The sequence below is a fragment of the Kogia breviceps genome, chromosome 19 (assembly GCF_026419965.1).
Source record: "Kogia breviceps isolate mKogBre1 chromosome 19, mKogBre1 haplotype 1, whole genome shotgun sequence".
NCBI classification, from domain to species: domain Eukaryota; kingdom Metazoa; phylum Chordata; class Mammalia; order Artiodactyla; family Physeteridae; genus Kogia; species Kogia breviceps.
Window position 1 is genome coordinate 2,417,996 of NC_081328.1, and position 12,278 is coordinate 2,430,273.

At 41.6% G+C, this 12,278-nt stretch overlaps 1 protein-coding gene across 1 annotated transcript in view; it reads right to left on the minus strand.

Annotated features, from left to right (window-relative positions):
- NCOR1 (nuclear receptor corepressor 1) overlaps window positions 1-12,278 on the minus strand; it is a 143,134-nt gene that overhangs the window by 50,162 nt on the left and 80,694 nt on the right. Inside the window, exons 20-21 of the mRNA XM_059048394.2 lie at window positions 9,242-9,368; window positions 1,599-2,145 (exon numbers count right to left, since the gene is read on the minus strand). Of these exons, the coding sequence (XP_058904377.1) occupies window positions 1,599-2,145; window positions 9,242-9,368 (674 nt within the window). The remainder of the gene's footprint in view (window positions 1-1,598; window positions 2,146-9,241; window positions 9,369-12,278) is intronic.

The following is a 12,278-nucleotide window of genomic DNA, read 5'->3' on the forward strand; positions in this document are numbered from 1 at the left end:
ACAGCTTGAATCCACTGATGTTTACTCTAAAGCCTGGGACAATTAAAATCTAGATTACTGTGACATGAGAAGAAAAGAGGGCTAGAATCTTCAATTTTCTGAAAAACCAACCGTTAAGTAGGAGCCCTATATTATTTCAATTCTTGTTGATTAAAATTCTAGTATCTACCATGTAAAAATCTCTTTGGAGAAGCCATCACTGTTATGCTCAATATTATTCTAGTACCAAGTCTCATTCCAGAACATGTAAGACGCACGATATACTGGCTATGGACTGAAAGCACAGTGACACCAGGACACATTATGGAAGCTGAGCTCTGAGCAGAATCTGGCTGTCTCCTGAGAGCCTCTTTCTTATTAAAAAGGGGAAAAAAAGAAAAACAAAAACAAAACCAGAGCTGAATTGGGTTTCTGGTTAAATGACATTTTAGTCTAATTCATTCCTAGAATTTGCACCAATCCAACAGTCTACTGTGATTCTAGGTGATTCCATCGCTTTCAAGGAAAAGGAAACACCCAGGAAATTAAATGTATTAAAGAAATTGGTATCGACTCCTGCAAAATATGTATTTTTTACAGTAGTTTTTATAAAAACCATTAAGATTATATTTGCATATTATTAATTTGACTAAAAGTACTTATAAGGTAATTTGTATTGTACCTGGTATTTTGAATTACAAATATGAAAACCTACAGTTTTAACTGATACAAAAAAGTAATCATTATATAATGACCACTAAGTTGAATCTTGATTACGCTTTCTAACACACTTTCACTCCAGTTCCCATCTTCGCTCTCAGCATCTCTCACATGTCATGTGCAGGCCCCGCAGGCCCGGCATGAGGCTGCTCGGTTTTGGGGGGCAAAGCTGGAGCCGGTGCCCCCCACCTCCACTTTCACCACCACATCACACGGCTCTGCCACAGAAGCGGCTCAGGCCACAGCTCTGTGAGCTGACAGCCCCTTCTCTGCTATCATATGGCATGCACGTAACAAGTGATGTAGAAAGAGATTAAAATCTTTCTCATTAAAGAATAATGATCACACAATTCTTTTTGGTTACTTAATCAGGTGAACAGCATCAGAAACCAACGCTAAAAGCAGACAGAGGGACTTCCCTGGTGGCTCAGTGGTTAAGAATCCACCTGCCAATGCAGGGGACACGAGTTTGAGCCTTGGCCCAGGAAGAACCCACATGCCGCGGAGTAACTAAGCCCGTGCGCCACAACTACTGAGCCTGCGCTCTAGAACCCGCGAGCCACAACTACTGAGCCTGTGAGGCACAACTACTGAAGCCCGTGTACCTAGAGCCCATGCTCTGCCATCAAGAGAAGCCACCGCCATGAGAAGTCCGCGCACCACGACCAAGAGTAGCTCCTGCTCGCCTCAACTAGAGAAAGCCCGCACGCAGCAACGAAGACCCAACGCAGCCATAAATAAATAAATAAATAAATTTTTAAAAAAATAAATAAAAGCAGACAGACTCTCTCACTTGCCAGTATTTCTACAGGAGTAACCTCAGCAGCCAGCACCACCCTGGGGTTCAGTCTGCAACCAACAGAGTAAAGAGCAGGAGGAGGTCGAGGGGGGAGCCTCACCGCTGCCTCTCAGGTTCCCCGTCCACATCCTCATCAGCACTGCATGTGGCACTGGAGTCGTGGTCAGAGGGGAGCTCGGGCCTCGGGGCGCTCATCTGCTGGGCCACCCCTAGGTCGTCGTCTCCAGGCTCCGGCTTCTCGCTGCTTCTCTCCAGGTCTCTGTCTTCCGGGTCCCCTTCGACTCTGGATGGACTGCTTTCTGCCATTTCAACATCCACAGCATCAGCCTTGGCGGCCGAGGGGAGGCCCAGAGCAGAAATGCCTTCAGCCCCGCATTCCTCGTGCTCCACATCCATCGGCTCTGCCGTGTCCACTGCCATGCTGTCGTTCGCCTGGGTCTCCACACTGTCAGCCTCGGCTGCTTTTGTGCTCGGAACTGCCAGCGAGGGAGAGGCCCTGGGCACGGTGTCGGGTGTGGCCTCCAGCTCGGCCGCAGGCTCCGTGGTCCCTCGAGGAGGCGCGTTTTCAGTGCTGTCTTCGCCGGGCTTGACAGCTTCAACTGGTGAAGGAGAAGGAGCACTTTCTGTATCAGAACTATTTTCAGCACCTTAAAGATAATGACACAGCATAAAAATCTGATAATGAACACGTGTCAGGCGGTGACAGAAGCCATGCCTGAAAGCACTTGTTTAGGATGAATTATCCTCCTTTGATGACCTCACTGAAGTATTACAGCCATTGGGAAAACTAAAGTTTTTTCATAAGTAGAGTATGAAAGGGAAACATCAAATTGTCTTGGCCTTAAGAAATTGAAAGCGTAAAAGCTTTTAATGTCTAAAAATAATCCATATGAAATTTGAAAAACAAAGAAAGATAGAAAAACAAAACTAAACAAAAAACATTCCCATAAATGATAATGTTCTGGTTTATTTCTACTAGCCTGTTTCTGTGCTTTTCTTTTTACCCAGGAGAGCTAACACCAGAATAGCACCATCCAATAGTAACATAATGCACCTTACATCTGTAATTTTAATTTTTCTGGTGGCTATGTTAAAAAAGTAAAAAGAGAGACAGATAAAATTAACTTCAACAATATATCTTATTTAACCCAATATGTGCAAAATATTATCATTTTAAATGTAACCAATATAGAAACCTAGTAATAAGATGTTTTACCTTTTTTGGTACTAAGTCTTCAAAACCTGATTGTATTTCACATTTTCAGCACATCTCAATTTGGACTACAGTCGTCCCCTGGTGTCTGCAGGGGACTAACTCCAGACCAACCCCCACGTCCCCACCACGGACACCAAAATCCACAGATGCTCAGGTACCTGATGTAAAACGGCAGCATGTGCGTATAACCTACGCAAAAGTATCCACCCGTATCCTTTAAATCATTTATAGATTACTTACAATTACTTGCAGTACATAATACAATACAAATGCTGTGTAAATAGCTGTAAATACAATGTAAATGCTATGTAAATAGTTGCCACTCTGTGGAATTTTGCTTTGGGGAACTTTCTGGAATTTTTTTCTGAATATTTTCAACCCACAGTTGGTTGAACTGTAGGACGTCCTCCTCGGAGAGAGGGAAGACCGTAATCACATTTCAAGAACTCAACAGCCGCATGTGTGTCTAGTGGCTACCACATTAGACAGCAAAGCTCTAGAACGATATCACACAGATTTTTAAATTTAACGTTGTAACACAATGGTCTTTCCCATCGTTTGTACCATTTCATATATATACTTTTAATGCTTTTTGACATCTTTACCCAGATTATCTCAAAGGAATCACAAATTCACTATGTCCTACTCTGGACAGTTATTCAACTCTCCCAAGTCCCAACTCAAGTTCTTTTTTAGTGTTTAGTATCCAACAAACAAGCCAGGAACCTAGGAGTCACCTTTTAAACACTCCTCTCATTTGTCCCCATATCCTGCCTCAATGAGTCTCATAGATCTTCTCTCTAAAAATATCCCTCAAATCCAGCCATTTCTGTTCAACTTCACAACTGCCACTCGACTCCAAAACCGACTCTTCTGACCACCACCCCAGACCATTCTCTACAACAAGGCCAGAGTGAGTTTAAAAGCCAAATTCTACCAAAACTCACTCACACTCTCTCCCCCTCCCTCCCTCTTAGAACACCTCGTGGAACCTCACTGCTCCAGGATAAAGTTCCAAACTCCTGAGCGTGGCCTTGCTGCAAGCGTCCAGCCTCATCTCGAGCCCTGCATTCTCTGTGTCCCATGTCACTGGCTTTCTTTCAGTTCTGTGAATGCCCCATGCGTCCCCTACCACATACTTCATACATTCTGAACGGCTTTCACCTACTTTACCCCCTCTGTATATTAGATCAAATACCACATGCTTAAAAAAAGCCTTCTAGGGGCTTCCCTGGTGGCGCAGTGGTTGGGAGTCCGCCTGCCGATGCAGGGGACACGGGTTCGAGCCCCGGTCCGGTAGGATCCCACGTGCCGCGGAGCGGCTGGGCCCGTGAGCCGTGGCCGCTGAGCCTGCGCGTCCGGAGCCTGTGCTCCGCGGCGGGAGAGGCCACAACAGTGAGAGGCCCGCGTACCGCCCCCCCCCGCAAATCCTTCTATCATTTCCTTAACAAAGTTGAATTTTGCTACTATGGCTCTTACAGCACATGTACTGATTACAGTTACAATTTTACATTTATTCACAATTATTTGATTCCTTGCTGTTGCTCCCACTAGGCTGTAAATACCATTAAGGGCAAGGATCACATATTTTGCTTATCAGTTAAGTCCTAGAGACAAGCACAAGGCCGAGTGCCTGGCAGAGAGCAGACTCAAACATTTACTGAAGTTAAGAAGGGAATGAATAGCTGTGAATGTGTCTTTAAATTTACTTCACCTTTCCTCTATTAGTGGATCCTTGGGCTACTTCCAACTTGACAATGCTATAAATAGTTACACAGAGATGTTCACTTCAACATTAATTATTATTCAATTATTTTCTTAAAATAGACTAGAAGACAACATAAAACTTTAAATCTCCCTAAAATTAATACACATATCTCCAGTGAGAATCCCAGCGGTAAGAAAACTTCTTAAACTACATAGACCAATTTATATGAAAAAATAAGACCCTGAGAAAATCCAAGAAAATTAGAAAAAGCATTAGCCTGAGAGAGACTTGCCTCTCCAGATTCTTAAACTTACTATGAAGCCAATGTATTACAATGTGTTGGGAACTGCCAGAGAGACAGACAAAATAAATCAGTGGTACAGAAGATAACGTCTAGGGAGAGCTCCTAAAGTATGTGAGAAATTAATATATGCCAAAGGTGATACTTTAAATCATTGGGTCAAGGATGACATTTAATAAGCTAGCTTTCTCAGAATTGGTTCTCTGTCTGGAAGAAAAACTACACTATGCAGAAAAATAATTCCAAATGGAATAAAGATTTTTAAAATTCTAAGAAGATAATTTAGTATAAGATACAAATAACCTCAGGAGGTATGGAGAAATATTTTAAGCAAAACAGGAAACTCTGAAGCCATAAACGTATTATTTTTACATAAAAAACAGTAAAAATAAAAACTTAAATGACCATATGGGAAAGAATAGTTTTCATGCATAACATAGTATTTAAAAACTGTGAATGAATGAAAGAGTGAATTTGTAAATATGAAGCTAACATCCGCCACGCAGGGAGTTGTTTGAGGTCCTGGTGACACTGCCGTGGGAAAGAGAAATTACTCTAATGGAGCGGAAATTCTAGTGTGAAACAGACAACGAACAATAAACACATGGCATGTCAGGTAGTAATAAACTCAGTGAATAAAGAACAAAATTGGGGCCCAGTGGGTAAGGAGGCATTAGAGAGCTAATGTGACATTTCAATAGGCCCAAAGGAAGTGGGGAAGCTCACTCCAGGTAGAGAGATTAGCATGTGGAAAAGCCCCTGAAGTGGGGGCTGTCTGCTCAGGAGCAGCAAAGAGGACAGTGCGGTCAAAACAGAGGGAGCAGTCACCTCACACCTGTAAGAACGGCCATCGTTAAAAAGACAAGAAGTAACGAGGTTGGTGAGAACACGGAGAAAAGGGAACCCTCCTACACTGTTGGTGGGAATGGAAATCGGTGCAGCCACTATGGAAAACAGTACGGAGGTTCCTCAAAAAATTAAAAATAGAACTACCATATGATCCAGCAATTCTATTTCTGGGTATTTATCTGAAGGAAAAAAAAACACCAACTAGAAAAGATACATGCACCCCAACATTCACTGCAGCATTATTTACAATAGCCAAGATACGGAAGGAACCTAGGTGTCTATCAATGGATGAAAGGATAAAGAAAATGTGTGTGTGTGTGTGTGTGTGTGTGTGTGTGTATCTTGCCATTTCTCACAACATGGATGGAACTTGAGGGCATTATGCTAAGTGAAATAAGTCAGACAGAGAAGGACAAATACTGTATGATCTCACCTATATGTGGAATGTTAAAAAAAAAAAAAAAAGCATAAACAGAGAAGAGACTGGTGGTTGTCAGAGGCAGGCGGTGAGGGGTGGGCAAAGTGGATGAAGGTGCGAGAGATACAAGCACCCAGTTATAAAAACAGTAAGCCCTGGGGATGTGACCTACAGCATACTAACTACAATTAATTACGCTGTGTTATAAACCTGGAAGTTGCTAGGAGTAGATATTAAAAATTCTCATCATAAGAAAAAACTATGCAGTGATGAATGTTAACTAGACTTTTGTGATCATTTCATGATAGTACAAATATCGAATGATTATGTTGTTAACCTGAAACTAATATAATGTTGTACGTCAGCTCTATCTCAGTTAACACTAACAACAAAGAACAGTGAGCAGGCAGAAAGGGGCTGGCAAAGGGGCCCTGGAAACCTAAGGTCCGCTCCCACGGGGAGTCCTCACGCATCACCACAGGTCTCTGGCTTTGATTTTGAATGAGACGCAGGAAAGTATCAAGAGGATTTGGAGTACAGGAGAAACATGGTCTGATTTATATTTTATAAGGTTCACTCTGGCTGTTCTTTGGAGGAAAAAAATATAATGGAACAAAGAGCAGCAAGCAGACCAATCAAGCGGCCGCCGCAATAGAGAGGACGTGGCTCGGAAGCAGGGTGGAAGCAATGCAGGGACGGGGATGTGAAGAGAGTCTAAATGATGCATCTGAAGACGGGTAGACGACCCTCCCTGACGGCCCATATGCGGGGTATGAGAGCGAGCTGGCATCATCTGCCGACCGAGGGAGAGACTGGAGGGAAAGTAGGTTGTAGTGGTGGGGAAACACAGTCGGCTTTGGATGTTAACTCTCAGGTATCCAACGTTAAATAGGCAGTTAGATGTATGAGCCAGGATTCAGGTGAGACTTCAAGTCTCAAAAATAAAAACAAAATCAAAAGACAAAAAGCTCACAAGAGCACCTCACATGTAGGAAGGTCTCAATATACAGAAGCAATTACTATTAGTGGAAGATGCTACCAAAATGTTGAAAGGCTAACAAAATACATATAGTGATGGAAAGCCTCAAACCCAAGGACAAATGAACAAGTCATTTATCTTCCAAATACAGGAGGACATGTTAGTGATTACACAGATGACATCATCTGACATAAGCACTTTTTCAGTTATTTTCTTCTTCCAAGCCACAAAAGAGTAGGAGTATTTCCAAGGCACAGCGCTTCCCCAAGCACCAGCCAAATGTGAGTGTCTTTTTTTTTCTTTCCCCCGCCAAAACACCGTAAGGAATGATTTAGAACAAGAGAACAAGAACACATCCAAATTCTGGTAAGGTTCTGGTCTTTCTGATTTAACTCATCTAGTCACAAAAGACACTCCCACAGCTAGAGGCGTGTCTCAGAAAGCCAGATATGGAGGCTCTGCTTTCAGCAGACTCCTCCTTTCTCCCGTGGGCAAGAGCCTGACCCCACAACCAACGGGAGGTCTGCAGGGTCTCCGGAAGCTGGGCAGTGAGATGGGGCATAGCTCGTGGACACCGCACTATACTTTCTTTTCTCTGGCACTTTCCAAATGAAATTAAGTCAAAGGAAATGAAGATCCCACAATTCTAGGGGCAAGTTCATTTCCTATTAATAGGACGCTATTGTAGATGTCATGACACAAGCATATGTACAAACGGGCATGACGCGACCATGCTACCCCACACTCCAGCCGACGGAAACATGATTTTAATACCTCACTTAACCTTCATCACCTTATCTGACAATTTGAAAAAAGCTTCACACTAAGACAAAGTAACAGGAGGGAAACAGAAGGAAAAAAGTCACTTTCTGATGCTCGGTTTTTAGGAATCTGTTAGCCCATGCATGGATAGGCTTCTCTGTTCTGAAATAAACACATGTATGACAAATAGGCTTGGCCCTTCTTATGAACTGAATTGTGTCCCCCTGCCCCAAAATTTATGTTAAAGCCCTAACCCTCAATGTGACTGTGTTTGGAGGTAATGACCTTAAGGAGGTAATTAAGGTTAAATGAGGTCATAAGAGTGGGGCCCTAAAATCCAAAAGATAAATTTCTATTGTTTAAGCCGCCCAGTCTGTGAAATACAGGCTTCATGTACATTTATAACCCAGAGAACACTGGCTACCAGCTACAAACCCCTTAAAATTAACAAACTCTGAGGACCTCTTTCGAAGTGCCAGACACCCCCTCCCCGCCAACTGTCGGCAGGACCCTCACTCTACCCCAGGGTGAACCTGCTCCAACAGTCTCTCTACTTGTGTAACAGCCGCCTCATTTCCCACAAAACCTCACAGAATAAAGTTTACTGCCCAAAGCCAAAACCCATTTCAAGACAAACTTTAAGTTGAAAGCCCAGTAACGACAACTTGTAGGAAAAAAACATAAAACAAAACGTAAAACTCCTGGAAGGTGTAGAACCTCTTAAGCTTAAAATATAAGAGCCTAAAAAGGAAAATGTAAATAGCTCTAGTTACCTGCAAAGTTTTAACTCTGGTAATTTAAAGATAAAACAAAAAGCAACTGAGATGGAGGGAATATTTGTATACATAAAAACATGAACATGTTTAAGATATAATATATAAAGAGCTACTGAAATCACTGTGAAAATCCCCACTTCAGAAGAGGACAGTTTACAAGAGAAATCCAAGGAAACTTTGAAAGTAATGTAAACTGAAATAAATTAGGTAACTTTTTTAATTAGGAAAAAAATCAAGAAAATATTTACTTTTTCAGGAAGTTGTCATTAATTTGTTCCAGTGACGCCAAGGATTTTATTAAGGTTTTTGGGCTGACGTTTTCTTCTGCCAGTGCCTCTGGGTCATTAATGCTTTTTATTGTGAAAACATCAATATGACATGTGTAAGCTTTGTAAACACTGAAATAAATCAAGCTCAGTGGAATACAATAAAGAGGGAAATGTAACTGATGATACCGACTGAATCAATACGTGTGGCAACGATCCAGACACACAGACATTTCATTGATGTCGGCACTTAGCGTCTGAGGCAGGATCACCATCTTCAAGATCTTTTTGGGTGTAGCACCTGGACCATCTTAGGAGCTACATAAATAAATACGTGCTGAGTGAACGAATAAATACACTGTGTTCACGTTTCCTTAATGAAGCAATTCCTAGACAGTCAAATGACTAAGGCACACGTCACGCACCCGGGCCAGCAGGAGCCACAACCGGATGGGAGATCTGAGGTACCTTCACTGTCCTCGGGATTTTCCTCTTCGTTGGAGGCCTCGATGTCCTCGTCCTCCTGAGCAGAAACTGTGGAAGCTACACTTTCACACTGAGACACATCTCGCTCTTCACGAGGCTTCCGTGAGGCCTAAAGGAGTAAAAAATATTGCTATTTGGGGTTTAAGTAACCAAAAGGAAAGAAACAAACCTTCTCACACCCGAGGCGAGGCAGAGCACCGGCGCGCACACTCCAGACCAGCAGGCTTCGTGTCCAACGGGCGCTCTGGCCGGAGTGCGGTCACCTCGGGGATCCACTGATGGGCCTTTCGTGCAGGTGGATGAATGGCTTTCATCAAACTGATCAAAAGTTACATCTGAGCCGTTTTTGGAACTACTCATCACTATACATGTACAAACAGCCCAAACCCACAAAACTCCTGCTTTTTATTTTCCTATATTTATTTTCTAATAAAAATAACGTGTTGGAATGTGGAAGACAGAAAATTATGTTAAGAAAAATAAGAACTGCTCATAATTCTAGCAGCTAGAGATTCTAAGTATACTGCTGTATTTCCTTTCGGTCTTTTACATGCATATACGTGTGTATAAATGTTTATGTACACATGTAAACAAAACAGGATGGCCCTATGTAGTTATATATCCTACCTTTTTTTTAAAACAGTATAATCATGAACTACACACACACCTACTTTACAAATGCTTCAAGGTTACTACTTTTATTAATGATTCCATTAAAACACTCTACCAATATATATTTCAAATTTTCCTATTTCAAGGCATTTTAGGTTGTTAATAATGCCGCAATAGCCTTCCTTCACTAGCATTAAGAAGTATGTGATTTCATAGGCAACAACTCATTGTTGTTACTGAATTTCTTTTACTATTAATGAGAACAAATTCCTTTTTTTTTTAAATAGGATTTTCCCTTCTGCAAACGACATGTTTACATAAAACTGTTCACTCTTCTCCTGGGGTCCCTTGTCTGTAAGTGTATGTGTTTACAGACATAACTGTAAGACATCACCCATTCACTGTACTATCTACAGGCTCCCAGCCCTGGCAGTCCTCTGTTCTGGGCCTCCTACAGACCCTGCACATCACCAGGCATCAGCTGCCAGCCCCTCCCAGGGAGAGATTCCTCAGAGGTAAGAGGTAACAGATTCCTAGTACCACACCAACTGTGAAAAATTACCAAGATTCTTATTCTTATTTCTTCTTATTCTTAGTTTAGATATAAATATGCTATTTAGGATCCAATCTAAGGCATTAATTAAGTCAAGAGAAAAATCCATTTTCTGACATCAGAGTAAGAGAACTAGATGAAATTCTGAAGACCAAAAAAAAAAAATCCATCCTTATGTTCTGAGCAAGAACACAAGGGAAGAGTCCTCTGGCTACATTTTCTAAGAAGCCTTCAGAAGGTTCCATGAATGCTCTATTTTTGAGCATTAGCTAATAGCTACTCTATGGGTTTTCTCAGTGCCCAACCTGTACCCTCCTCTGGCAGCATCCACCCATTCTGCGGGGCGCTGTCCTGGATGGCTGCAGAAGAGACAGCAATTTACCATGACTGCGACTTCCCTCTCTTCACACGCACTGAGTGAGCTACTGTACCTCCAGACCCCTTCTTCATTATATGAGAGTATTCATTTTAAACGGAAATGTAACACCTATAAATCTTCCACTGAGTTTTAACAGGTATTAGATATTTTGTCATTTTTTCCTGAAATCTTTTTAAAAAGGATAAAATGCTCTACTCAAGGTTAGTTGCAATGTGAAATCTGAAACGTATCGATACATTTTTGGTACTCTATTAAAATGCATTCCTCTATCTTGTACTTTAGTGTATTAAAGAACATTTAATGGATCTTTTATCCATACACAACATACATTGTGACGTCATGAGTTGGTCACTTGGAAAATGAGTTACAGAGATTTTTAAATTTGGATACATTTCATTATATATCAAAATATCACATTAGTTATTATTACCACTAGTCTCATCAGAAAAGTCTGAATATAGTGAAGATGTATAAGCTCACGGTGAGAGACACACACTTTGCAAAATTCTAATTTTTGCCTGAAAGCTGGAAATTTTAAAGTGGAAACAAATACTAATGGTTGTTTTCTTTCAAGACAGGCTCATTCATTTTCAAGAAGATGTCTGCAAAATATTCAGGTCTGAAAAACCGTATCTATTCTGTCATTCTTTTAATTAAAAAATAACATTCCATGGAAAAGGGGGGACTAGCTCAGCTTGGAACTCGAACGACACAAGAGTGCCTTCCCTTGAGACCCCCTGCTCACCGGGCCCAAGCAGAGGGCTCTCTGCACCCTCCCACCATCAAACAGATGTGCGTGTAAGGCTCAAGATTTACCAAAGCCAATTTTTGGCTGCTTCATCAAGGGCATTCTTAAGTGCAATCGCCGTTCACAAAACAAAGCTGCGACTGCTTGGAGGTGCAGAGCATGCTGAGCGCAGCGGTGCCTGGCCACGTTCGTGCTAAGGCACCAGCACTCTCACTCACAGCTGCTTTGACACCACGGATGCAAAGGTCCGGACTGTGCAAAAAGGAAACATCTGAATAGTTTCATGAAAACAGCTTTGACTTCATGGAACCCTCAAAGAGCTCTGTGGACTCTGAGAACACTGGAACTTCCTGGTTAAGGAATTTTCAATAATCTCTAACAATCTTTCAATAATTTTCAAAACTTGCCAGCTTTTAGTTTTTACCCCATGGAATCTTTCTGAGAAAATGTTTTTTTAATACGCCAAATCAACTAAATCAACATGGTAAACAGAACTAAAGTTTTCAATTCAAACTCCAAATGCTTATATTTTTCAAATCCAGCCCACAGAAACTCAAAAGTACCGAATCGCCATTAGTACTAACAGAAATTTTACTCCTTAGCAGTAAATAAACAAATCGTCAACTTGTGCCAAGAAACCAGCATTTCCCTTTACAGGTAAATGCAAATAAAAATACAAGATATGCTGATTCGTTTTGTTAAACTAGAAACTAACACAACACTGTAA